This window comes from Bubalus kerabau, chromosome 6, assembly GCF_029407905.1.
Source record: "Bubalus kerabau isolate K-KA32 ecotype Philippines breed swamp buffalo chromosome 6, PCC_UOA_SB_1v2, whole genome shotgun sequence".
Classification (NCBI taxonomy): Eukaryota; Metazoa; Chordata; class Mammalia; order Artiodactyla; family Bovidae; genus Bubalus; species Bubalus kerabau.
The window spans coordinates 24,506,802-24,533,887 of record NC_073629.1 but is presented as its reverse complement, the minus strand read 5'-3'; the positions used below and the strand labels follow the sequence as shown (position 1 = coordinate 24,533,887).

General features: G+C 47.9%; 1 protein-coding gene across 2 annotated transcripts in view; it reads left to right on the top strand.

Moving 5' to 3' along the window:
- Positions 1-6,618: 6,618 nt before the first annotated feature.
- Positions 6,619-27,086, top strand: part of PHGDH (phosphoglycerate dehydrogenase) — a 32,722-nt gene continuing 12,254 nt past the window's right edge. The window contains exons 1-5 of one of the 2 annotated variants that reach the window (XM_055584589.1): positions 6,619-6,837; positions 12,258-12,409; positions 15,410-15,475; positions 18,795-18,849; positions 18,938-19,036. In XM_055584589.1, the coding sequence (XP_055440564.1) occupies positions 6,700-6,837; positions 12,258-12,409; positions 15,410-15,475; positions 18,795-18,849; positions 18,938-19,036 (510 nt within the window). In that variant the 5' untranslated portion in view covers positions 6,619-6,699. Of the gene's footprint in view, positions 6,838-12,257; positions 12,410-15,409; positions 15,476-17,445; positions 17,517-18,794; positions 18,850-18,937; positions 19,037-27,086 lie in introns of those variants that run through there. The other variant, XM_055584590.1, reaches the window with a different exon arrangement.

Below are 27,086 nucleotides of genomic sequence, written 5' to 3'. Positions count from 1 at the left end.
CTGACATACTTTAATTGAAGCATGAATAAATACATGCATAAATGAATAAATCAATATTTGTATTATTTGCATCAACTGTTTTGTTTGTTTGAATTGTATTTGAGGTACTTTTCATAACCTTGTACACACGGGCAAAGCAAAAAGAGACGAGTGAAAAAAAGATCAGTACATTTAGAGGCTTCAAGGAAAACAGGTTTAAGGAAATGGTTATAGAATAGTAGAAAGACAGAAAATGGTTATCTTTGAACACATTTGCCTTTTTAAAAATCAAACATATTCAAAACAGTAGTGAATAATTTCTTATCTCTAAATAGTAATAACAAGTAACAGTTGTTTAGAATGTGTATTTTCAAAACATTTACACAATCATTTTTTCCAGGACACATTCACAATTCTATTTTTCATATGAGCTACATAGGGAAGTGGTTAATCAAAGTTCCTATAGCTACTATATGACCAAACTGAATGTCTATTAGCTCAGGTCTTTAACTCAATATGAGGTCACTGGGACAGCTTCTGATTATTGGACTGAAAATTTTTACTTTATCTGCCTGTCTAATTTCCCAAGAGTTTGCCTTCTGGGGAATACAGACACATGCTGCTTATCTGCATATACTGTACATTGCCTAATAACTGGTTATACAGATTGTTTAGCAAATTCCTAAAGAAGATAAAATCATGGGCTTGATTCTAGAATTCACAGTTAACTTGTCTTTCCTCGCCCCTCTCTTAAGAGCCTGAGTCCTGTGCCAATCACTAAATTTAAAACCTCTGGATGAAAAAATAACCTTTTGTTGCAGTGAAAAGGAAAAAAAAAGAATGAATTTTTTTCTTTCCCTTTCCTGAAAACAAAGCAGATAAAGAGAACTGCGAGCAGATCTGAACATTCCTAGCTTTTTTTTTTTTTAACTTTAACTGGTCCTAACACTGCTGCTGCTGCTAAGTCACTTCAGTCGTGTCCGACTCTGTGCGACCCCATAGATGGCAGCCCACCAGGCTGCCCTGTTCCTGGGATTCTCCAGGCAATAACACTGGAGTGGGTTGCCATTTCCTTCTCCAATGCATGAAAGTGAAAAGTGAAGTCACTCAGTTGTATCTGACTCTTAGCGACCCCATGGACTGCAGCCCACCAGGCTCCTCCATCCATGGGATTTTCCAGGCAAGAGTACTGGAGTGGGGTGCCATTGCCTTCTCTGGGTCCTAACACTACATGTCTGTAACTAAGTTTGCTTTTCTGTCCCCTAACTCTGCAGGAGCTACATTTCATACCTAGTCTCCTTTGACTCTTTGCATGCTAAGTTGCTTTAGTCGTGTCCAACTCTGCAATCCTGTGGACTGTAGCCTGCCAGGCTCCCCTGTCCATGGGATTCTCCAGGCAAGAAAACTGGAGTGGGTCCATGGTCTTGCAAAGAGTGGGACACAACTGAGCAACTACCACACGCACACACATCTTTTGACTCTACGCTAAACACTTCCTGCCCCTTGGTAGTTCTTTTACAGATCAGAAAGATAGTTTTTTTTACAGATAGAAAGGTAGTTTTTTTATAGATCAGAAAGAAGGCCGCAGAGCCACTGAACTGCCAGACTCAATTACTGGATTGCTAATGCCAGCTTATGACTGTTTTTGACAAGATCCTAACACCTTTGTTCCTCATCACCGACTCCTGGCTGCAAGCCCTCGTCTTATGTGAGCCCCTAGACTCCTCACCGAGCACAGCTATCTAGTGCAGGGTCAATAGCTGTGGCGCACAGGCTTAGTTGTTTTGCAGTATCTTTCCAGACCAGGGATTGAACCCGTGTCTCCTACACTGGCAGGCGGATTCTTTACCACTGAGCCACCAGAGAAGCCCCCTTTGTCTTCATTTTGCAAGATGTTTTTGCTGGTCTTAAAATTCTAGGTAGATAGTTTTTTTTTTTCCTTTTCAGTACTTTAAAGAGATTGTTTTAATTTCTTCTGTCTTGCATTAATGAAAGATCTGCCATAATTCTTATCTTTGTTTCTCTATATTTAACATTATGTGTTCCCACCCCCCGCCTGCTTTTAAGATTTTTTTTCCAACTTTTTGTGATAGTTGGTATAATTTTCTTCCTACCTCTTGTGCTTGGAATTCAATGAGCTTCTGAATGTGTTGATTTATAATTTTCATCAAACTGAGAAAAGTTTTTGCCCACTGTTACTTCAAATATCTTTTCTCTCCACCCCCCGACCCCTTCTGTCTCCTTTGGGACTCCCATAACATTTATATTAGGCCGCTTGAAGTTTTCCAACTTTTCATTGCTAATTTTTTCCTAGCCCTATCATTCTATGTAGTATTTAATTCTGGGAAGTTTATATTGATAAGTCTTCAAATTTACCCGTTTTTTTTCTTCTATAATGTCTAATCTGTAGTTAATTCCATCCTGTGACTTTCCATCACGAACACTGTAGCTTCCATCCCGAGAACTTGAATTTGACTCTTTTTTATACTATCCATGTCTATACTTCACATGTTCAATCCTTCCTTTAGTTGTTTGAATATATGGAACAAATTTATCACACTGACTTTTCTATTCTTGTCTATTCATTCCATCATCTGCGCTAAGTTCTGGGTTGCTGCCATTGACTGGCTTTTCTCCTTGTTAAGAGTCACATGTTCTTGTTTCTTTGCCTGGTCACTTTTATTGAATTCTGAACATGGTAAATTTTACCTTCTTGCATGCTGGCTATTATTGTCTGTCTATATATATTCTCAAGTTGTTCTGGGACGTGGTTAACTGGGAACAGTTTGCTCCTTTCAGGTATTTCTCTTAAGCTTTGTCAGGCAAGACCAAAACAATACTTAGTCTAAGGGCTAATTTTTTCCTACTATTGAAGCAAGAAATAGGGAGCTTGCCATCTGGAAGAAGAATAAAATTAGGAAAAGAAAGAAAGACTAATGCCTTGTTGACTGTCAATGTCTACTGCATAAATGGAGACTGAATTTGTAACTAGTCTTTGTTGTTGTTGCTCAGTTGCTCAGTCACGTCCGACTCTTTGTGACCCCATGGACTGCAGCACACCAGGCTTCCCTGTCGCTCACCAGCTCCTGGAGCTTGCTCAAACTCATGTCCATTGAGTCGGTGATGCCATCCAGCCATCTCATCCTCTGTTGTCCCCTTCTCCTCCTGCCTTCAATCCTTCCCAGCATCAGGGTCTTTTCTAATGAGTTGGCTCTTCACATCAGGTGGCCAAAGTACTGAAGGTTCAGTTTCACCATCAGTCCTTCCTGTGAGTATTCAGGATTGATTTCCTTTAGGATGGACTGGTTGGATCTCCTTGCAGTCCAAGGGACTCTCAAGAGTCTTCCCCAACACCACAGTTCGAAAGCATCAATTCTTGTCTTATCCATATGTATTTAATTCTGAAATCTCCTGTGCTCTGAGCTGTAGAAGTTAGGACTGTTGCACTTGAGGTATATGTTGAGGAAGACTGACACTGGAGCCCCATTTTGGGAGTGGGAGAAATGCTTAAGTTTTGGAGGGTGCTATGGACTAAATGCTTATGTCCCCGCAAGATTTGTGTGGTAATTAGATTAATGCTTGTCACTTCTACTAGAAGTAACTTCCATGAAAGCTAGGACCCTACAACTGCCTGATTGGTTGTAGTGACTCGCTTAAACAGTGTGTAGAAAGAATGAATGAGGACAGGGGCAGTGCACCCCTCCTTCCTCCCACCTCTGTCACCTGAGTGCACTGGAGCTACATCCATTCCCCTGTGACTCAGGATCACCTCCCTGAAATACATTTTTCAGATCTTGCCTATAGAGCCACACTCCAGTGGTTCAAAATCCATATTTTTGAACTGGTTGGGGGATAGTCAGCCTTTTGCCCTTCATTTCCTGTCTCTTTTATCTCTGGCTTCAGGCACCCTTAATCAGCTAACCGCTCCAGGAAATAGATGCTTGAGGAAGGGAAAAACAGGAGAGTTTCCCTGTCCTATCCATCCTGTCTCATTTTAGGCTTAAGGAGGACTACCCAATGTCTATGTTTGTTGATTTTATGTAAATTCTCTTCTTAATTAGAAGTGGGGCTATGGGAGGAGTTCATTAATCTTCCATCTACTCTTCCTTGGTGGCTCAGACAGTAAAGAAACTGCTTGCAATGCAAGAGACCTGGGTTCAATTCCTGAGTTGAGAAGATCCCCTGCAGAAGAGAATGGCAACCCACTGCAGTATTCTTGCCTGAAAAATTCCGTGGACCAAGGACTGGGGCATGCTACAAGTCCATGGGGTCGAAAAGAGCTGGATACAACTGAGTGACAAACACTTTCACTTTTTTCCACTACCCTTCCTAGCTTCTAAAATTTATTTTTGTTTCAGTGCTACTTAATCTCTCCGTTCAGTTCAGTTCAGTCACTCAGTCGTGTCTGACTCTTTGTGACCCCGTTGATTGCAGCACACCAGGCCTCTCTGCTGATCACCAAGTCCCAGAGCTTATTCAAACTCATGTCCATCGAGTCAGTGATGCCATCCAACCATCTCATCCTCTGTCGTCCCCTTCTCCTGCTGTCTTCAATCTGTCCCAGCATCAGGGTCTTTTCCAATGAGTCAGTTCTTCCCATCAGGTGGCCAAAGTATTGGAGCCTCAGCTTCAGCATCAATCCTTCCAATGAATATTCTGGACTGATTTCCTTTAGGATGGACTGGTTGGATCTGGATGGGACCAGATGCCATGATCTTAGTTTAGAGGGACATAAAGTTGTGTCTCTGATCCTAGGGGGAGAATGAGACATGAAGTGTTCACATATATGTTGTCCAAGGTACTATGAGATAACTTGAAGACAATGCCAAAGAAAATTTAAAAGAGGAACAAGTTTCTGACTTGTTTTTGGTAAAAATTATTACACACCCTCCTTTCTAACTGGAACTGAACTCATCTGTTGACTACTTTCTTAATGGGCTTACAAGTACCTTTTGTGTGTCCTGTGTGAAAGTAGGTGGGTCATAAATACTAAAGCAAGAAAATAATGCCCAGGTGACAGGTGTGGAAGGGCCTCTGGTTTTGAGTTCAACAGCATCTGAGAAGTTTGGCTTGGGGTCAAGGGTTGGGGTTATCCTTGAGATACAGTGGGCTTTAGATTCTACACTGAACGGAAGCAGAGGGTGAGTCCAGGAAACAGTTGAGTTAAAGAGGTAGCCAAAATGGGTGTTTCCCAAATTGCTTTGTTAGCCTCTTGGGCCAGTTCCAGTGTCTGCTCCCCGGGCTTCCAGGGTTGCTGGGCGCCTCCTGAGAGGAAGAGAAATGAAATACTCAGGAGTGCTGGGATGGGGGAGCAAGAGATCATCCAAACCAGCAAACAGGATAGCCAAATTATCTTCTTTCCTATTGGAAGCATTTGGTCTAACTTCTGATTTGTGCCTAGGAATCATCTGTCCAAAGCTTCATTACATGAGAATGTTGACACTGCATAGTCCTGTAGGATAAGGATCTTGCACCCGAGTATTGTGAATAGTGTAGGACAACAGAACACAAAGGTTAAGTGGGCTGGATATAATGAATTCTAATTCGTCTGTGAGGGTCCCTGACTCTGTTTCTGATCCTGCTACTGCTGCTAAGTCACTTCAGTCGTGTCCGACTCTGTGCGACCCCATAGACAGCAGCCCACCAGGTTCCCCCGTCCCTGGGGTTCTCCAGGCAAGAACTCTGGAGTGGGTTGCCATTTCCTTCTCCAATGCATGAAAGTGAAAAGTGAAAGTGAAGTCGCTCAGTAAGTGTCTGACTCTTGGTGACCCCATGGACTGTAGCCTACCAGGCTGCTCCGTCCATGGGATTTTCCAGGCAAGAGTACTGGAGTGGGTTGCCATTGCCCTCTCCGGTTTCTGATCCTAGGTGGCCTTAAAAAAATCCAAAATAGGATTTTCCAGTATTCTGTAAGATAGGGCATGGAAGAGCATGTTTGTTGTAGGGTTTAAACATAAAGGAGATAAGGGCTGGGAAGTGCCTCCTTGGTCAATATATAAATTAGGCCAGACTGACATCTCATTTTCTTCTTCTTCTTTTTTTAAGTAATCAGAGAGGAAGTAGTGGAAGAGGAGAATATTGAACAAATATTTTGGCTGGTCAAAATGGACCAGTCCCTTGTTCTTTTTCAAATTTATAATTTTCATTGCATCATTCATTTGGAATTAATCATGGTTTTGTGAGGTTTCAGAAACAGTTCCCTATTGCTTTTTATTATTTAACTTTCCACATCTGTGTCTTTGGTACTCTCGGATGTTAGCCAACCAGAGGAAAGGGGCTATGTCTTTTTGAAATTCGAGCCCCTTCAGCATCCAGCGCATTGCCTTGCACATAGTGGGTGCGTTAATAAATGCTTGTTAAAGAGTTAGGTCCTTAAGAGGAAAGTGAAGAGGAAATATTTCTCTCGTGATGAGAGCGAATATTTCTCAACTTATTTCAGATATGAATCAGCTACTCAGCAAAAACATGCTTCTGTCTGCTCACCACTTACAGAGAAATGCTTTGGTTGAGATTGATAGACTGTCTCCAGAGGATAATAAAGTGGGAGGAGCTCTGAAGACCCAGAACCACCACGAGGGGGCGGAGTCACAGAGAGTTGGAGAGTTTCTGTCCAGTCGCGAATCCCGCCCAGTTACTGAAGCCCGCCAGTCGAAGCAGCCGCGTTTCGCTTTAGGTGTTTCTGCCCAGGAAAAGCTGCAGATTCTAAGGCCGACTCCAGCAATGGCCTTTGCAAATCTACGGAAAGTGCTTATCAGTGATAGCCTGGACCCTTGCTGCCGGAAGATCCTGCAAGACGGAGGGCTGCAGGTGGTGGAGAAGCAGAACCTGAGCAAAGAGGAGCTGATAGCCGAGCTGCAGGTTAGGCGAGCGTGAGAAAGACAAGGGCTGTGTGGCATCCTCCGTGGACTGTGGTTGACACACTCGGCCCAGCGCGCCCCACCCTCACCTCCTACCTGGTGTCAGTCTTGGGGGTCTCCCGAGTTTGGGGGCTGGGGAAGGTGGAGGGAGAAAGAGGGAGGAACCAACGTCTACAAGCTGCAGGATGCAAACTTTCCGTTCAGTTTGCAACGGCGTGTTTCACGTTGGAACGTTTCCCGCCAACATTGCAAAGTGCAGGCTGCCCGCGGGATGCCAGCGCGGCTCCCCAGGGCCTTTGCGTGCAGTGGCCCTGGCAGCCCGGGGCCTTCTCTCCCGCTTCGCGCGGGGGTGCCGGGGGGAGGGGCGCCAAAGTGGCTTCCCTTCTTGGAACTCAGGGACCGGCGAGCCTTCCCTGGCCGGCCCAGCCCTGGCTCGCCCAGCCAAGTCCTGCCTTCCCTGGGGGACGCTGGCGGAGTCCAGCCTGTCGCGTGGCTGCTCCAGCAAGCTCCCCCAGAAGCCACAGGGAAAGCGGCGGGACTGGGGCAGCAAACGCCATACCCGCCTTTAGTCTGATGCAAGACTACGAAGAGTTTTCACCGCCCCTCGGCCGCCTGGGAGCGCTTGGAGGAAGGAGGGGGCGGGTGATGGGGGGCGCCAGAGATCCCCGCGCCAGCCGCGTGGCTGTGACCGCGGCTCCGGCGGTCTGCGCCAGCGGTTTCGGCGGATGGCCTCACCTTTGTCCTCGGCGCGGCAAGGTATGGCCAGATCCGTGGAGAATCCGATCCCAAACGCTCCCAGGAAACGTGTATTTCTTAGCAAATCTTTCTCAGAAGCGTATCACCGCTTGTCGTGTTATATAATTTGTGCCGTCTACTTCGGATCTTTCTTTACCTTGTTTGTAAAATCCCTGCGAGATTTGGCAGCCTCGTCTAAGCTTATAACATTTATTTTGGGAACTCTTCACTCCCGTTACCGCACTTCTGGACTGCACCCAGTGCCCAGGTGTCTCCATCCCAGCCGTCCGGAAGTATTTTCCCTTGCTCCCCAACTCCCACACCCCGCCTTGTCCTACCAACTTCAGCCAGACTCAGCGCGGATCCACCCCTCCATCCTTCACTCCTCGGAGAGTCCCTTAAATCAAACCACAGGGGTGGCCGCTGTTGCTCTAGCGTGAGGCAATCACACGGTCTTCCTAACTGTCTTTGTATCTCCTGCTGGGTTCTCCTTGTTGGCTCCGGCCCCATGGTACTGTATCCAGCCCCTGTCCTATACTCAGAGAAGTTTGACTGGTTCCTGTCTTCCAGAAACTTGTCAGCTGGTTAGGGAGCCTGGTTAATAGACTGTGAAGCTAGTGACCAGATAACACAGTACTTGAGTGCTAAATGAGACCATCAGAAGCCTAAGCCTCTGCCTGCTCCACTGCTGCTCAAGTGGGGAGGAGAGGGTGATCAGCCTTGACTTGGTGAGGGCCAAGGACTCAGGAGCTGATCCTTGGAGCACCTTCGGAGTGAATGGGAGACAGGCACTTCACTTGTCACCTCCTCCTTTGAGCAGATGGCAGCAGTGGCTTTGGCTCTGGGCAATGACCAGAAGGCAGTGTAGTGGTCTCTAGATCCTCACCTCCACCAGACCACCTGGCTGGGAAGTGTGGGTGGGACGCCAGGGCTTTCCAGCTTTCTTGTGGAAATGAAAATCCTGTACCCCTGGGGTAGGGTGGGATGAGGGAGTGGTAAGTGAGTGGAACTGACAAGAATGGGAGCCCTTGGTCACTAGTTGCAGGGTTCAAGGATGTTGGGAGGTTGACTGGGAATCGAGGGCTGGGACTTAGAGGATGTTTTAAAGGCACTGCAAACTCCTGGCAGGAAGAGAGGTGTTTGTTGGCTACATTGTTGAGGGATTTGGGCATGCCCAGTTTTCATGTCTGTCTTTGTAAAAAAACACTTAGTTTGGAATCCAGGTTAGTTTCCTTGGGCCAGTGAAAGGACTCCTCCTATCCAAGCTACCTCTTGTTATTCTGAGTGGAGAGGTATCTGGGTTAGCGGCCCCTGGCCTCTCCCGTTTAAACCTTTTTCATACCTTTTTCATACGGAAAGAAACTGGAGCAGTTTGCCAGAACCACGCCTGGCCTCCCTTCACACTCCTTGGTATTCTGGGCAGGCACGGTTTGTTCTCTCTCGCTCCATGGTCAGGAAGTACAATCATTCCCCAGAACCATGCTTTTCAGACTTGAAGCAAGTCACAGCTCATTAGTGGGCATTGAAGTCCGTTTAATGGGTCGTGATTAGCATTAAAAAGAAAAAAAGTAAATATCAGAGAGCAATACAGATAGGCTAAATGTGTTTGGTACTATGGGTCTTAGTCAAAAGTTTGGAAAACACTGGTTTGAAATAATAAAGCTTCTTGTTGGAACTCAACAAAACTCTTATTTAGACTGTGTACCCCTCTTCTATCATCTTATACAAATCTAATAATAAATATTAAGTCTTACCACGTATCAGTGGTTTTAGACTTTGACCATGACCCACAATAGGAAATTCACTTTACACCATAACTCAGTATACACACACATATGTGTATACGCATACACTCAAGTTTCATGAAAGAACACCCATACTATATGTGCTGTGTTCTGATATTTTCTTCTGTTTCATTAAATAACAATGCTGGTCAGAGTCCACTAAACGCAGGCTGGTAATGCATTTAACTTTCTGAGGCACCTTTGTATCTTTATTTCTGAATTTTAAGAAAGGAAAAGAAGGGAATAAATTTCCATGCAAGAGTCCATGTTTTGAAAGGCTCTTTTAAAATAGCACGTTTCCAGCCTTTACAGTAGGATTTGGTTGGCAAAGGTTACAGAGCCATCTACTTAATAAGGATCACATATATTGTGCCAAACAGTGCCTACCTGCATTCTCTGTAGCCAGGGGAACATAACCTGGAGACTTTCTTTGGCATCCCCTATTACATAAGTCAGCGCATGCTTGTGTGTTTGGTTGTTCAGTTGTGAGGCAGGAGCAATGCTGAAATCACCCCCAAGGCGAAGCCTGCCCTCCTTGGGAAAAGAAGCATGTGTGAACTTGAGGAGCATGAATGGGTTTCCACTGCTGAGTTGGCATAGTTTGTCTGGAACAGCCATAAATCCAGCAGAACAGGGTCCTGCTGTTTTCCAGCTCTGAGGCCTCAGAGGGGCTGGGAGTAGGAAGGCAAACCAAGTGTGGCAAATGCCTATTCCAGCCAGCTGTCATACACGGATACAGCATGCAGAGCAGAGAACAGCAGACAGCAGAGTGGGTGTGGTGTTGAGATTCCTGTCGCAGGAGTCCCAGAGAGGACCTTGGGATGCTGCAGAAGAAAATTATAACCACAGCAAACTTCTGAGAGATTGTGGGCTGCAGTTTGCAGAAGTAGAGGAGAGCTGGGGAGAACAGGGAGCCACATGTCAGAGGGATGGCAGGGTCCTGAGAGGGGGACGGTGCCTTGGAGTGCAGACTCTCAGTAAATGTGTGCAGATTGACTGAATCCTAACTTTTTTTTGAGCGGGGGGGGGGAGGGCACCACGTGTGACTTGTGGGATCTTAGTTCCTTGACCAGCTGTTGAACCGTGCCACTTGGCCTTGCAAGTTTGTGAACTCTGGCCACAAGCTATGTCCAGATCGTGTGGGACCAGTGTCTGCTGAATGAAAGCCTACAAAGGCAGATTCTCACTTGGGATGGGCCAGCTCTGCCTGTACATCTCAGCTGGTCTGACTGGAGGCTGTCCAGACCTCATGGCTTCAGAGAAAGCTGGGACACACCCTTGCAGGAAACAGAGACTGTAGGATAAATCTCCATAAGGGAGATCCTTCCACAGAGAGAGGCTCTGCTTGTTAAAAACTCCATGCTGTTTCTGTGCTTGTCCTTGGAGTCTGCAGCGATGGGGTGGACTCCTGGGGAGTCTGTATGCTCTTCTGCAGCCAGTCTCCCCTGTGGGAAGATTCCCAGGGTTTGGGGAAGGGCTGGCAGCTTTGGAGAGAGTATTCAAGGAGCATTCTATTTCAGAACCACAGACATGAAAGGATGTGAAGTGCTGGTGAAGGGTCCTCGATGCGGCTCTCTCTGGTCTGGCAGGGCTCCAGCCAGTGAGCATGCATGAAACATTCACACCTCCAGAGAAGTAGTTTTTCAGCCTTTTCTAAAGAATCATCCCAGTGTTGAGAAGCCCTCCAAGTCTAAGTCTAAGTAGACTGCAGAGTAAGCTTCTTTTCTCCTCTCCCCTCTGTGGAGGGAAAAGAACCCTCTGTTCTCCCTGCATTTAACTTGTCCAAACTTGTTCCTAGGCTCTGGACTTGTGCACAGTAAACACGAGTGGGCCCTTACCCTAGAAGCCAGATGCCAATAGCCCCTCTTTGTCTTTGGAATCCATGTGGTGGGAAGGGAAGAGAGAAGGTTCTAATGGGATCCAGCTGGGTGCCCCACTGGGGAAGTGCAGGGCGAGTTACAGGTTTCAGATCAGTTGTCTATTCCAATGCTCTTGTGTTACTGGAGGAGACCAGGGGTGGGGGTGACATAACTTGGCACAGTGACCCAGCGTGACTTTGGCAGCACAGGGCCTAGAGCCCCAGCCTCCTTGTTCCCAGCTTGCTGCTTATGCAGACGCCCTTGCAGCTTGCTCTTCAACCAAGCCTGGGACAGCCAGCGTTGGGCAGAGTGTGCATTTGCTCTCCTGCTCCATTTCCTGGGCCTTCTCAATGAGTATTTGGCACAGCATCCTTATTCTGCAGAAGATACCATCAGATGCTGGACAAGCCTAAGGACGATGGTCCCCGGGTCTGGCTTAGCACAGGTAAAATGGCTGTGATGAATCCAAAAAGTCTGATTTTTCACATAGATTTAGTTTTAGTCTAATAGTGCCTGGTTTTCTGAGCAGCTGTGAACCAGCTTAATTGTTTTCTGCCCTTCCCTCTACTGTGGTTTCTATTTTAGGAAATGTTTTTCTTTTAATAATTTGCCCTTTATTAACTTCACTTAATCATTCAGCCGACCAACATTTATTGAGTGCCTTCTGTGTACCAGGCATAGGGGCTCACAAAGTAGAATCTGATCCCACCTCACCTCTTCAGTAGCTCCGTGTCTGATGAAGGAAGTGATGTCCCTTGAGCTGGGCCCGATATCATGCCAGGGGTTGTACCTGTCCTGTCTCATTTCCTCCTCACACACCTGAGGAGGCCGAAGCTCAGAGTCTTAGCTTGTCAGGGCTGGAGCTTGGATTTGAACCCAAGCCTGACTGTTGGCAAAGGCTCTCAGAGGGGTGTGCGCATACACACGCCTTCCTTTGCTTGAACGTATCTAGCATCAGCCAGCCTGCAAGGACTCCCACCTTGGACAGAGAGGCTGTACAAAGACCAACTCTGTGGATCCAGGTGTTTCTTTTTCTGCCTCAGGACTGTGAAGGCCTTATTGTCCGCTCGGCTACCAAGGTGACCTCTGACATCATCAACGCGGCAGAGAAGCTGCAGGTGGTGGGCAGGGCTGGCACGGGCGTGGACAACGTGGATCTGGAGGCCGCAACCAGAAAGGGCATCCTGGTCATGAAGTAAGTCGTGGAGGTAGTGGGAGTGAGTGTGGAGACTGACCACATGGAGGGAGGAGATGCCTGTAGAGTCAGAAGGGGGTCCAGGAGGCTGCCTGCTCCAGGCTGAGAGCAGATGGGGTGGGGGCAGGTCAGAGCTCACGGTTTAGTGGTTTCCCGGGTTTCTGACATGGAAGCTGTCTTGGTAATCTCAAAATGCTTCACAAACTCACCCCACAGATGCTTGCACGCCTGCAGCCTGGTTGAGGAATCAGAAGAACCTTAGTGGATTTTCCTCAGTCTCTGCTGCAGCCTGCCCCTCCCCATCTGCGGTTCTGTATGGAGCCCGGTTCTGCAGGCTCCACTTGATGGTGGTTCTTGTCCTGCAGCACAGCCTTTGCTAGTAGGCAGACTTGCCCATTCTTTCTCTTCCTCTCTTCCCTGTGCTCTTCTGGAAAGGGACCCCAGTTTCTCTTTCAGACTCCAGGGCCAAGAAAGAAGGAGTCCTCCTCAGAGCTGTTTTTTGCAGAAACTCATGGCAAAGGTCATGGCAGCATGCAAATGCTAGGCAACCCTTATTTCCGGCACCACTCTGACATAAGTTGGAGTGGCAAGGTTATCCCTGTCCACTTCTCCGTCCTCCATTTTTTCTCTTCCCTCGGGAGCCTCATCATTGTCAAGACCTTCCCCTCCCTCCTCTCCACTTCCCTCTGTAGGTTAGGGGTTAACTGACCTGGTTATCGGCCTGAGGTCAGTATCCAACAGAAGCGATGTTAACCGGTAGCATCCTCCGGGCTTCCCAGGTGACTCACTGGTAAAGAATCCACCTGCCAGTGCAGGAGACGTGGCTTCGATCCCTGGGTTGGGAAGATCCCCAGGAGGAGGAAATAGCAACCCACTCCAGTATTTGTGCCTGGAAAATCCAATGGACAGAGGAACCTGGAGGGCTACAGTCTATGGGGTCACAAAGAGCTGGATGTGACTGAGTGACTGAGAACACATATGCAACCCATCCTTCAGACTTGCCCTAGATCCGGAAGCACCAGCCCCCCGGCCCCAGCACCTCCTCCCATATCCTGTGTAGTCTGGTCATTAGCTGCGGGTGACAGGAAGCCAGGTGTTCTTAGAAAGACAGACTCTAAGAATCCTTTTATCTTGATTTTTTAGTTTTTTAAAAATAGAGTCTCTTGACCTTTTTTCTCCTTATAGCCTTCAATTCCAGAGAAGAAAAGACCCAGTAGAGGGCATAAAGGGTAAACGTGTGTTAATATTCTAAAAACAGTAAGGAAAATCTTTTGAGAAATGAAAAATAGTTTCATGGGTTTTATCTCTATCTTCCTTTCTGCAAGATGGGTAGAATCAACATTGCCCTTTGATTTATCATGTGAGGATGCTTTCTCAGTGCAAAACTTGTGGAGAAATAGGAGGAGAAGCCCAACAGGAGGAGATAAAAATATTAGCTTTGTTCCTAATAAAAGCCAGGTTGGGAAACTTGATAAAAGTCTGTGGTCAAAGGGCCACCCTCTGCCTCTGTCACAGGTACAGATGTGTGATGCTAACACCACAGTGTAAATCAACTGTACTCCAATAAAATAAAAGCTTGATGGCATGGGGCAGCAGAGATTTGTGCCTTTTGTAGGCAGGTCTGTCCTGAAATAAGAGGAGTCAGATAAGGGCTGAGCCACACACGTTTCTCCCCATCTAATGAGATGCTTCTCTGCCTCGGGAGAAGTAAGTCTGGGTAGAGAGAGGCCAGGTGTGTTTCTCGAATGGGGGTCCCTCTGCAGGAAAACATAAAGCCGGGCCAAAAGGGTTTTCTTCCAACTTTGGGTTTAGGGCAGGAGTACCTCACAGAACTCAGGGCTGGTGGCATGGGGTTGGGGGTTTGCATTAAGAACAAGTACACTCAAAATGTTGGAGAGAATGTAGAAAGAAGGGAACACTTATACACTGTTGGTGGGGATGTAAATTGGTGTAGCCACAGTGGAGAGCAATATGGATCTTCCTCAAAAAACTAAAAATAGGCCTACCACATGACCCAGCAATCTCATTCCCAGGTATATTGGAAAAAAAAATGCTAATTTGAAAAGATGCATGTACCCCAGTGCTCATAGCAGCATTATTTCAGTTGTCAAGATGCAGAAACAACCTAAGTGTCCATGGACAGATGAATGGATAAAGAAGTTGTGACACACACATACACACACACACAAACACACACAATGTAATGCTGTTGTTTAGTCTCTAAGTCGTATCTGACTGTTTGTGACCCCATGGACTGTAGCCCACCAGGCTCTTGTGACCATGAGATTCTCTAGGCAAGCATACTGGAGTGGGTTGCCACTTCTTACTCCAGGGGATCTTCCCAACCCAGGGATTGAACCCATGTCTTCTGCATTGGCAGGTGGATTTTCTACCACTAAGCCATTCTGGGAAGCCCATATAATAGACTATTAGCCATAAAAAGAATGAAATTTCACCATTTGTAGCAGCCTGGATGGTTTTGGAGGGCATTAGGAAATAAATCAGAAAGAAAAAGACAAGTACTGTGTGATATCACATGTAAGGAATCTAAAACATATAGCAAACCCATGAATATAACAGGAAAGAAACAGACTCACTGATAGAGAACAGTCTAGTGGTTACCAGTGGGAGGGAGGGGCAACATAGGGGTATGGAGTTACGATCTACAAACTATTAGGTATAAAATAAGCTACAAGGATATATTGTACAACATGGAGAGTAGCGACAGTATTTTATAATAGGTATAAATGGAGTGTAACTTTTAAAAATTGTAAATCACTATATTGTACACGTTTAACTTATATAATATTGTGTATCAGCTATACTTCAATTTTTAAAAATGTAAAGAAATAACCCATAAAGCTAAACAAGAGAAATAAAGAACTGGTAAGCTCATGGAGCAGGAGAGCAAGCTCGGGGTGCACTGGAGGCTTTCCACAGGGACAGGAGTGGGAATCCTGGTCTGGCTGACAGATGACCCCCCTCTTTTTCCATGCACAGTACCCCCAATGGGAACAGCCTCAGTGCTGCGGAGCTTACCTGTGGAATGATCATGTGTCTCGCCAGGTAAGTGAGTCCCTAACCTCTGAGGAGAGTTCCTCTCTGTGGTCTGTCGGTTATTATGACTCCCTAAGCAAACTGACCCAGAGAAACTTAGAAACATTTCAGCCTGGTGATGTGCAGGCTGCTAAAAACCTTCAAGGCTGTCAGGCCTCGACTGATCACTCATTATCCTGGTTCTCACGTTCATTACCTGGGAGCAGGCCCATTGAGAAAATAAATACGTGGGTGATCTTCTCTTTCTCCTTACTCACTTCCACTCTCCACACACATCCCCTGCGCCAGTCACAGTGGTAGGTGTCCACACACACACGAAGCCTTCTCGGATCTCGAAGCCTCACAAATGCTGTTTCTGCTGCCTGGATATCTGTCCCTGCCATTTCTTTCTTTAACTCTTAAAACTGTTCTTCAAGGTTAAGCTCGAGTGTTAATTCATCCAAAAAGCTCTCTCTAGATTCCCCAGCCAGGCCGATTCTCCTGGGGCTTACCTCTGTCACTGTCCTTGCAGATCTATATGTAAGAGAATGGAATAGAAAGCCTCTCTGGGAACCCTGGGACCATGACCTGTGGGTTCATAACACAAGAGATCTCAAAGGGTCAAATCTCTTAAAGAGAGGGGACAGCCTAGGGACCAACGAATATTGCACAGATGTACACGAGTCTTACTGTGTTGGGTAGTAAAGTGACTGTCTGAGCTCCCATTGTTGGACAGGTAGTGGGTCATTGGGAAGGACAAGGAGCCAGTGGACAGGCAGAAAGATGCTCTGGGTCCCTTCACAGGTCCATGGATCCTTAAACCAGGGAACCCAGGCAGCCAGGACTCCTTACTTCTCTACTCAGGGAGTCTGAAACCTTCTGGGCCTGAGAAATGATTCTTTCCCCTTCTCAAGACCTGGAAGAGGGTCTGAGGGCATTCACCTTTGCTCTAATTCTTCCCCAAGATTTCTACCTGAGATCGTAGGTCTTCACTGATACTGACCTGTCACTGAAGATGAGAGGAGGTTGGAAAAAGGGAGGAATAGGGAGAATTGCCCAGCAGAAGGGACCCGGTCCAGAAGGGGTCCCTGCGCTGGCTGTTTGGATCTCCCAGAACATCTAGAGAAGTATTGAGGCCTGATGCCCTGGTGTCACGTGTGCTATTAAATTCAATAGTGTGTGTTTGTTTGTGTTTTTGAGGAATGAGGGAAGGATCCCAGTGCAGCTTTCTAATTCTCTCACATTTTTTTTTGGAGGTGATGTTCCCTTGGGAGTCAGGAATAGTTTTCCTCCTATTCCATGACCAACTTTACTTAAAGGAGTTGGCAAAGTGGTATGATTTAGGTTCCCAACCACTCATCATAGCCTCAGTCATCAAAGATGCATCAAAACTAATAAGGGAGCACCCTGTGAGAAGGAATCACCAGTCTCATAACTCACCGTGCGCTGGTTTAATCAGTCTGCTTTCCCAGCCAGGCAGCAGTAGAAGGGGTGAGGAGGGGGGTGGACAGAGAAGTTGAGACACTGGGCAATGTGGGTGGAGAGCAGGCCGGGATGGGCCTTGTGCTGGGGGACTTCGACTAGATGCCTGGTCCTGAGGAGCTAGAGAAGAACAAGGACGTGGAAAGACAGTGAGGAGAATGCAACAAAGGTAGACTTCACTGTTCTGCCTGTTTTCCTTTCTCTTGTTAAGTCAGGTCGGCCTCCATTTAATTCTCAGGAGATCTTCTGCCCACATGTGGCCCTCCTCACACTGGCTTGCTGAAGACCCCACGGTGTTAAAACCTGGGACCATGGCCAGCTGGGTGGAGCACCCAGAGAGGGGTGTGGGTGTTTCCTGTACCCAGAGGGCGGGTGTGGGGGTTTCCTGTACCCAGAGGGCAGTGTGGGGGTTTCCTGTACCCAGAGGGTGGGTGTGGGGGTTTCCTGTACCCTGTGGTGCCGCAGGCATACCTCAGATGGCACCGTGCAACCAGGTGGGCAGAGGTCGGGAGGCGAGAGGACAGAGGAGGCCGATGGGGGCTCTGTCTCACTTGGGCAGGTTTGATCAGTCTGGCTTTGCTTCCTCGAGGTGAGTCATTGTCCCCAGTGAAGTGAGGACATTGTCCTTCTTGCAGTGAGGCCTGATGGGCCAGAGCAGTGAGATGGGACTTCTTCCGTGAGCTTTGTTGAGTTTGCCCCTGAGTTCATGGGGCTGTGACAGCAGAGCAGGTTCTCCGTCAGCCTCATCCTCAGATGGAATCTGTGCCTGGTAACGTGTAGACAGGAAAGAAAGCTTTGTATCAGAACTCAGGGAAGTGGAAATAAGGGAACGGTTATCTTGGAATCTCTGTTTTCTCTCTAGCACATGCAGACACGCACACGCCGCTGAATTTTATGGCCGGCAGGAAAGCCTGCATTGAAATACTTAGGAGGCTGACTGGTGTGGATGCCTTCCTTGGCTTTGAATTCATTCTGCTACTTCTGGCTGAGTGATGCTGGGCAAGGTGTTTAACCCCCAGTGCCTGCAATCTGCCCCCAACTCTCCTGCCCACCCCCGCCATGCAGTTATTGTGAGCATCAAATGAGCTGATATTTAAACATTGCTTCTTATCTCCTCCTTTCTCACTTCCAGAAGAGCCTGGAGGACCATGATCCACATAACATATCTTGCCTCTGATTTCTCACATCACCCTAATTTCCTATGTCCCCTCTGGAAAACACATGGAGAATCAGACCTCCATGTTGGCTGATAGGAGGGGATAGGCTGTGGAGTGTGTGGGGTGCCTCTGTGTGTGTGTGTGTGTGTGTGTGTGTGGTGAGACAGGAGGTGCTACGGTTGTTGGAAGTGTCCAGACTATAGTACCTGCTCACCCCAGTGCAGTCTAACTCTCAAGGGAGAATAAGTATTCAACTATCCCCTGATATAGTGGAAGATGTCGCAGGTTGTAGCTCTGAATAAAATAAGAAAATGGAAATCTTTGTGCTTCTGGAACATTTGGTGTTGTTAAAATCCCCCAATATACCATTTCATTATCTCTACAAATGCTGGAGGATTAGCTTTTGCTTTTTACATGCCCTGAGTCACTGAGGCCAATATTCAAGCAACTGAGATGGACTCAGAACCTCCTGCCCGACATTTGGCTGGAAACAATCCCAGGGCTCCAAGCCAGGTCTTGTCAAGGGATCCTCCTGCTACACCCCTTTGTCCATCCTCGGTATTTCTGAACCTGAGCCCCCAGACCTAGCTTGAGCTTGTCTTCATCAGGGGATGCCCGGCAAATGCAGTGGCCATGCAGCCTTCACACTGCGCCTCCTTCCTGGGCTGGTGGGGTCTGGGTGGGCCTGCTGAATGTGTCTGTCCTTGCAGGCAGATTCCTCAGGCAGCGGCATCTATGAAGGATGGCAAGTGGGAGCGGAAGAAGGTAAGCGGCTGGCCTTGCCTCACCCTGCCTGGCTCGGTGTCCACGGTCTACTGCAGGTGCTGACTTCAGCTTCTTTCCCTGTTTGCAGTTTATGGGAACCGAGCTGAATGGAAAGGTCCTAGGAATTCTTGGCTTGGGCAGAATTGGGAGAGAAGTGGCCACCCGGATGCAGTCCTTTGGGATGAAGGTAAGAGGTCACCAGACCTCTTTGATGTGGGGCTTCCTGTGGCAGTTTTGGAAGAGGCAGCTTTGCTTGAGAGAAGCTGAAGGCTTTGTCCTAGGAAAATCTGATGCCCCCTTTAGAGCCCCTGAGTAAATGGGTGGTAAAGCCAGGGAGGGAGGGGACATGGGCCCACCAACCTAGACCCTTGAACTCAGCATCTGGGAATACTTGGTGGAGATCCTTCAGCTCTGGGATGAGTAATTTCCCTGAGTCCCCGTGAAGCAGAGTGGAGTCTTATCCTGCCTGTCCTTCCCTCCCCTTCTGTGAGGGCCTTCTTGTTTTGCTGCTTCTGTCTCCTGTGATAATTCAGAAAGCAGGAGCAGATTTGTAACCCTGCAGCACAGCCATTGCTGCCCCGTCTTCTAGCTCCCCTCCATAGTCCAGAAGAGGTTGAAAGGCGCTTGCCTATGCACTGTGAGGGACTTCCCTGGTGGCTCAGATGGTAAAGAATCTGCCTGCAATGCCAGAGACCTGGGTTCAATCCCTGGGGCAGGAGGATTCCCTGGAGAAGGGAATGGCAACCCACTCCAGGATTCTTGCCTGAGAAATCACATGGACAGAGGAACCTGGCAGGCTACAGTCCAGGGGGTCACAAAGAGTTGGACATGACTGAGCAACTCACACTTCCACTTTCATACACTGTGAAAAGATCATAGAGCTCGCAGTGGCTGGGAAAACTCACACATTTCTCAGGAATCTTCCCTGACCCCACCGCCCACCAAGGCTCTGTCTTAGCCTGTGCTTGGAGCTCAGTAGTTCTTCTGGTTGAGGGAGGGTTTTCATCAGAAGCAGTGCTGCTCCCCAGCCCCCACCCTGGGGATCCATCCAGAAGACCGTGCCAAGAGAGAGGAGACCCACCAGGTGCCCACGTGGGCGAGAGAGGTGTGGCAGCTGGGTGGGCTGGTGGGCATCTCCATGTTTACTGTGGCTGTGGAGAGAGGGATTGTGGGCTCAAACTACAGCCAGGAAACATTAAGGAAGATGGTTTTGAAAATCAGATTATTTCAGGTCTAGAAACATTTACATAAAGCTGTATGGAATGTTCCCTTTTTTCCCTTGCTCCTTCCTTTCTGTATGTCTGCCTCACTTTGCATTAGGAGAGACCTTATAGATTAACCCTTAATTTTATATCAACCTCTGAATTTTGTAAGTTTTTGCTAAGGGCTCATAGCAAATGGATAGTGAACAAGGACCAGCTGGGCATCCCTTTGTACCACAATCTCCATCTTCTCTACTCACCATATCGACTGAAGCCAGCCAGACATCTCTGCTAAGCTTTAGCACCAGGAGGGAGAGGTACCTTTTTCTGGCTCCCTGTGAGAGGGGGCATGGCCCAGCAGGATCCATTGATCATGGAAGCGGACCAAAGCCATGTCCTTTGTGCAAGCCACAGGGAGCACTCTCTCCTTTTTGCTTGTTTGTGAGGGCTCAGGGTAAAGGTTCAGCTCCTGGAAAATTCTGATCATCTAAAAGCAGGGGTCAGGGGTTCAGTAAAACTCAGGGCACGTGTAGCCGAGCACGTGAGTGCTTCACTGATGACGTGGTGACTTGGGATGGTTGCCAGACCCAGCGGTCATTCTGTCACGTGCGCTGCCCTCCCGTAGGCACCACAGTACCCTGGGCTCTTCTGGCTTGGCCACGCTCATTGTCAAGGACATGAGACTTTTGTGGTGACTTAAGCCAGGCCAAAAACCCTACCCTGTTCCCTGAATAATTGAAGTGATTGATAAGCTTGTCCATTCTTTTGGTGTGCACACGTGCTCAGTCGTTCAGTTGCATTGGACTGTTTCTGACTCCATGGACTGTAGCTCACCAGACTCCTCTGTCCATGGGATTTCTCAGGCAAGAATACTGGAGTGGGTTGCCATTTCCTCCTCCATGGGATCTTCCCTACCCAGGGATAGAACCCCACCTTAGCAGATGGATTCTTTACCACCGAACCACCTGCGAAGCCATCTTGTTTCCTGAATAATTGAAGTGATTGGTAAGCTTGGTTCCTTTGGCAGCGCTCAGCTACTTAACCACAGCCCCGGCTGCTTCCCAGAGGCACAGAGGGGGATACAGGACCTTGAGCATCAGCAGCAGACGTGACTGACAGGGCTCAGCTAGAGATGTCTGTACCCTGCATATGAGTGCTCACCTGTGTCTCTGGGCATAGCACATACCACATGCCCACATGCTCTGTCCCCAGCATGGTTTTGAGGGTGTGGGTACCTTTTTTGTGTGGCAACATATATCTGCTTTGCTGGGGGGTTCTTCTGTGCAGATGTCTCTGGAGGGTCACTAGACTGTTTTGCTTCTGGTCCATGTTCTTTGTAAACCTGAAACACACCTTGAAATGTACCCCCCACCCCACATACACCCCAGCCCCTCAAGAGGAGCCTGGCTCTGGTGCTTTCCCACCGGCCCAAAGTGACCTCTTTTGTACTCAGCTGCTCACTTTGATCCAGCTCCCTAACAGCTTCCTGGGTCTGACACATTTTGAATCATATCTCAGTGCAGAGAAATCACTGACCTGCATCATCTGAACCTTGGTTGATGTTTGAGCAGTTGCGGAGAGCAAGATTTTCTAAAGGGCAAGGAAGGAAGATTCCTGAACAAATTGCTGAAGAGATGATTTATCAGCATCCAGGCAGGATGAGTGTTTACTAAACACAAGTTGTTTCAAACTAGTCTTTGTCTCTCTTTGGAAATCAGTGGTAAACTGGTAATATCATGGGACACCCTAGATGTATATGTCTTGACTACTTAAAATTATAATCATGTAATAAGTGAATGCATTCTCATAAAAATTGAAATTTAGATAAAGTTCTCCTAGATGACCATCCCAATCCGAGTTTCCTCAGGTAACATCCGTTTGATATATGTCATCTTGGACTTTTTCTATGTGTTTACATGGAATACAGGTTTCTGGGATACAAGTACAGTTCTGTATCTGTAGAAGAGTTTTAGCCTAGAGACAGTAGACTGTTGTGCATGTTTTTAAGATAAAAACATATGTCTTGGAATAAATAGATTTACTGTATTTTTAAACTGTTGCATGGAATTCCTTTGAAGGGATAAATTGCTTTTATTTGGCAATTACTTCAATGATGAACATTTTAGATCGTTTGTAGAATGTGGACTTTAGCAAGCGTTGGTGAGGTCGTTCATGATACCTTTGAGACTGAGATGGAGATCATGAGCTTGGTGCTGAGGGTTTAGTAACTGGCTGAAGGATGTATTCATCTCGGTCTGCAGGGGGATTGGTTCAGGATGGTGCAGGGCTCTGCCTTGCTCCCTGTGCTCATCAACAGGCTGGATGATGTGTCATTTGTGGATGACAGGAAGCAGAGGGAAGTAATTAATACTTAAAAGTTCAGACTTAGGTCCTAAGAGGCATAGGAAGTCTAGAATGGTTGGGCACCCTAATAGGAAATTTAATTGGAATACGTGTCAGTGCCCCACATATGAGCCCCCAGAGCAAGTAGACTTGGGTGTAGAGGTGTTTATAAAGGCTTTTCCAGGACAGGAGGCCTTTAGTTGACAACAGTGCAGTGTGATTAACTGTGACATGGTTGATAGAAAAGCTTCTGTGACTCTTGGCAGCATTGAAAGAAGATGACTTTCAGAACAAGGGGGTGACGTTCTTCATGCTCCGTACTGATCAATTCCTGTTGTGAGTATTTGAGCAGTGCAAGACCACATGTTCTGCAAGACTGTGAAACTTTGCAGATAGGGTGACAGCAGCAGAGCCCACACATCTGTGCTTCCTAAGAAAGGGTGGAGGCACTGAGCTCATCACGATGTGGGAGTCACAGGGGAGGCCTTGAAATAGCCAAAGGGATGTCGTGTAGACGGGTCACGCCTCTCCAAGAAGTAGATCCAGGAAGGAGCACTAGAGTGCAGGCTGGAGAGGCAGCATTACAGACAGAGCTGGCCTCAGTGGAATAAGTGATCTCAGGAGAGAGTGAGTCCCCATCACTGCAGATACACTTGCAAGACTAGATAACTTCCTGGCCAGCGAGTGAAGAGGGGATGAACACAGGCACAGATGCCCTTTGAGCCCTCACATCTCTGAGTGTACATCACCCCAGTGGGCTACCAGTTTCTTTAAACTATGAAATGGCCCTGGCCTTGAGTTCGCTGTGTGATCATAGGTAATGGTGCCAAATTTTCAAGGACTGGGTTTGTTACAGTAACTTGGGAGAACAACCTAAAGACATAAAGATGGGACTTCCCTTGAGGTCCAGTGGTTAAGATTTCACGTTTCAGGGGTTGCAGGTTCCATCCCTGGTTGGGAAGCTAAGATCCCACATGCCTTTTGGCCAAAGAACCAAAACTGAAAACAGAAGCAGTATTGTAACAAATTCAATAAAGGCTTTAAAAATGTTCCACATCAAAAATGTCTTTTTTAAAAAAGGACATAGAGTGGGCCAGGTGGCGTGGCCCACTTGTTCTGGACGGCGTGGCCCAGTTGTTCTGGTTGGGCCAGCTCGAGCAGAACAGTAAAGCCTGTAGATGTTATTTTTATCATCCTCTTCTCTCCCAGCACTGGGGTCTTACCCTGTTCCTGATCTGTCACCAGGCTGTTAACCACTAATCAGGCTGGCGTGTGTGCGCTCAGTCACATCCGCCTCTGTGCCACCCCATGGACCGTAGCCCGCCAGGCTCCTCTGTCCACGGGATTCTCCAGGCCGGAATGCTGGAGTGGGTTGCCATGCCCTCCTCAAGCTAATCTTCCCGACCCAGGGATCAAACCTGTGTCTCTATGTCTCCTGCATTGGCGGGCAGGTTTTTACCACTAGTGCCACCTGGGAAACCCAGTTAGGCTGTTAATGGGATGACTGTTATCTGACCCTCTCTAGGGTATCAGGATTTAAGACCTGACCCCATCATGCCACAGGGGCTGTAAGGAGAGATCTTCTTGTGCTTAGATGCTGGGGGTGGACCATTCCTTTTCCTCCTTCCCTTTGTGACTGTCTTGTCACTTAGGGAAAGGGGAGCTTAGCCAGGTGGCTTCCCAACAGCACGTGGTGTATGAGTGGGGATGGGTGAGGGAAGAGCCCATCTATGTCAGCACAGGCCTAGAAGGAGCCTTGGAGGCCCTTCGAGCAGCTGCAGACATGCTTGAGCCATAGGTACAGGTGTGGGTTTCTGGATAAATCTGGCAGCCCGCAGTTGCTGGTGTTCTGAATCACTTGAGTCTTAACACACTAATATTCTTGTCCTCAGTAATGTTTCTGGATAACAGATTATAACTCTGGAGGCTCAACTCATTCAAGCTGGCCTGTCCCCTGGGATGGCTTAACAGGCCCCAGCCAATCAGGAGCTGAGCATTATACTTTCTTACCAGGTTTTCCGTGAGGAGCAGACTAGCATCTCTTAACAGTTTCTTTGTAGCCAGTATTGTGATGAGTCTGACATTAGCCCAAAGGGAGGGATGTTTAACTCGAGGCTCCAGTTGTCATCAATTCCTTTGGGTCTTGCCAATATTTACCGAGTTAGTTAGACAAGGCTGTGGATTGAAGGCAAGAGGAGAAGGGGATGACAGAGGATGAGATGGTTGGATGGCATCACCAACTTGATGGACATGAGTTTGAGCAAGCTCTGGGAGTTGGTGATGGACAGGGAAGCCTGGCGTGCTGCAGTCCATGGGCTCACAGAGAGGACAGGACACGACTGGGCAACCGAACTGAACTTAATATTTACTGAGATCTGCTGTGTTAGATATCATGCCTACAATGACCCTCTGGAGTTGATATTATTATCCCAGTTTACAGATAAGTAAACTGAGGCCCAGGAAGGTTATGTGAAATGCTCAAGATAATAGGACGAGTGAGGGGTGGAGTCTAGCTCAGACTCCTCTTGGGTCCCAGTCTGGTGCTCTTTGCCCAGCACTGCCGCCACCACCGTCCTTCCTGCTGGTTCCTGTTGGTACATCAGTCCCTGCACCATGTTCCTGCGCTCAGTCATTCACACAGCAGGCAGCGCCCATCTCAGTCTGGTACCTGCAATTCTTTCTGCCCCAGAGCAGTGGTTTTCAGATTCTTCCCAGAGCCTCAAGTTTAGACACATAGTAAGGACGTGGAAGGGCTTCCCCGGTGGCTTAGTGGTAAAGAATCCGCCTGTAATGCAGGAGACACAGGTTTGATCCTTGGGTTTGGAAGATCCCCTGGAGAAGGGCATGGCAACCCACTCCAGTATTCTTGCCTGGAGAATCCCATGGACAGAGGAGCCTGGGGGCTACAGTCCATGGGCTCACAAAGAGTCAGACACGACTGAGCAACTTAGCATGCACACGTGCACTCAAGGACGTGGAGTGTGGGCCCAGGGAGAGAGCAGATGGTGGGGCTTCTGGGCCTTCACCTCTATGGTTTTGAATTGATCTGGTTTTATATTATTATTATTATTATTTTTGACTGTGCTGGGTTTCGTTGCTGTGCAGGGGTTTTCTCTAGTTGCCATGCACAGACTTCTCATGCTAGTGGCTTCTCATACAGAGCTCTAGGCTCTCAGGCTTCAGTAGCTGCAGCCCGTGGGCTCAGTAGTTGTAGCTCATGGACTTAGTTGCCCCATGGCATGAGGGATCTTCCTGGACCAGGGATTGAACCTGTGTCCCCAGCATTGGCAGGCGGATTCTTAACCTCTGGACCACCAGGGAGGTCCTGATATGGTTTTATATTGAGTTTGTGTTTAAGATTTCATTGTGTGGTTGGGGAGGGAGAGTGCCAATGCTAAACTCAAAGATTGGCTCTGGGATAGAGAGAGGCACGTGAGCATTAGGCTCCTCTGTTGGAGCCCTTTTATACCTTGAAAGCCTCCCTGATCTCCTCCATCCACAGGCAGCCAGAAGGACCAGGAGCAGTATGACTGGTCTCCCTAGGCTGCCTTCTATGACAGCAGCTAGGAGGTCACCTGGGAACACCACTTGAAAAGCTAGGGTTCCTCTGTTGCCCCAACATCAGGACTCTGTCCTGGGGCTGGAGTTGGGGTGGGGAATCCCTTTATGCAAATCCCTAAGACTCCTCTCTAGGAATAGATGGTATGAACCCAGAAGTGCCTGACATCCATCCATTTGACATCTGACCTTTCTTGAACACATCGGAACCCGACTCGGGGTTGGTCTCCTGGGCCTCATGTCACCCTTTTTACCTCCCGGAACATGTCTCCTGGCCCTTAGTTGAGTTCAGCCCCTGTCTCTGCCCTGGGTATCTTGAGTGAAAAATGAGAACAGGGTAAAATTCTTCCCCTGCAGTTGTCTGCAGATGAAGGAGATGCTGTCTCTCTCTGAAAGAAAGCTGAGTCAGGGCCTGCTGACAGCCTGGCAGATGCTTATCTCCCCTGCACCACCACCCCCACCCTTTAGCCCCAGGCACCTGCAGCAGGGACACTGGGATAGACTCAGCCTGCAGGAGCCTTCCTCGACAGCCCTGTGCTGATTCTTGGCTCCTGAGAGCCCAGAGGCAATAGGGTTGTGTGACCTTGCTCCCTTAGGTTTGGCCATGTGACTTCTGTTGGTGTCCCCATCCTCCCCATGTTCCGCATGGAGAAAAAAAAAAAAAAGTATATCTGGATTAGAGATGAATGGGACATTGTTCCAGCCAGCCTCAGAGCCAGTGGACAAAGAAGACTTGTGAGAACCAGGGCAGGGTCCTCTCCCCTCCTCTGGATATTTCATTCTCCCCACGAGAAAGAAAGAGTTTACCTCTGTGGAATGGCCATGGGCTTACCATCCTGTAAGGGCGTGGGGAGGGGGGCAGCCTCTTTCCCCTATACCTCCACGAGGGTTGGAGTGGGACCCACTTGGCTTGTTTGGTGCCACAGAGCTGACGATGAATGAAAAATATGGTTCCAAAAGCCACACCTCATTCATAACTGTTTTCTGTTTTTTCTCTAGGAAGGCTGACTTGATCTAGTAATCTTCTGTGCCATGATTTTCTAAAATAACTTTTATATTTCCCTAGCTTCAAAAGAAATTCATGGTCAGTGGGGGAAACTTGAAAGAGTTTAGGAAAGCATAAAGGAGAAAAAA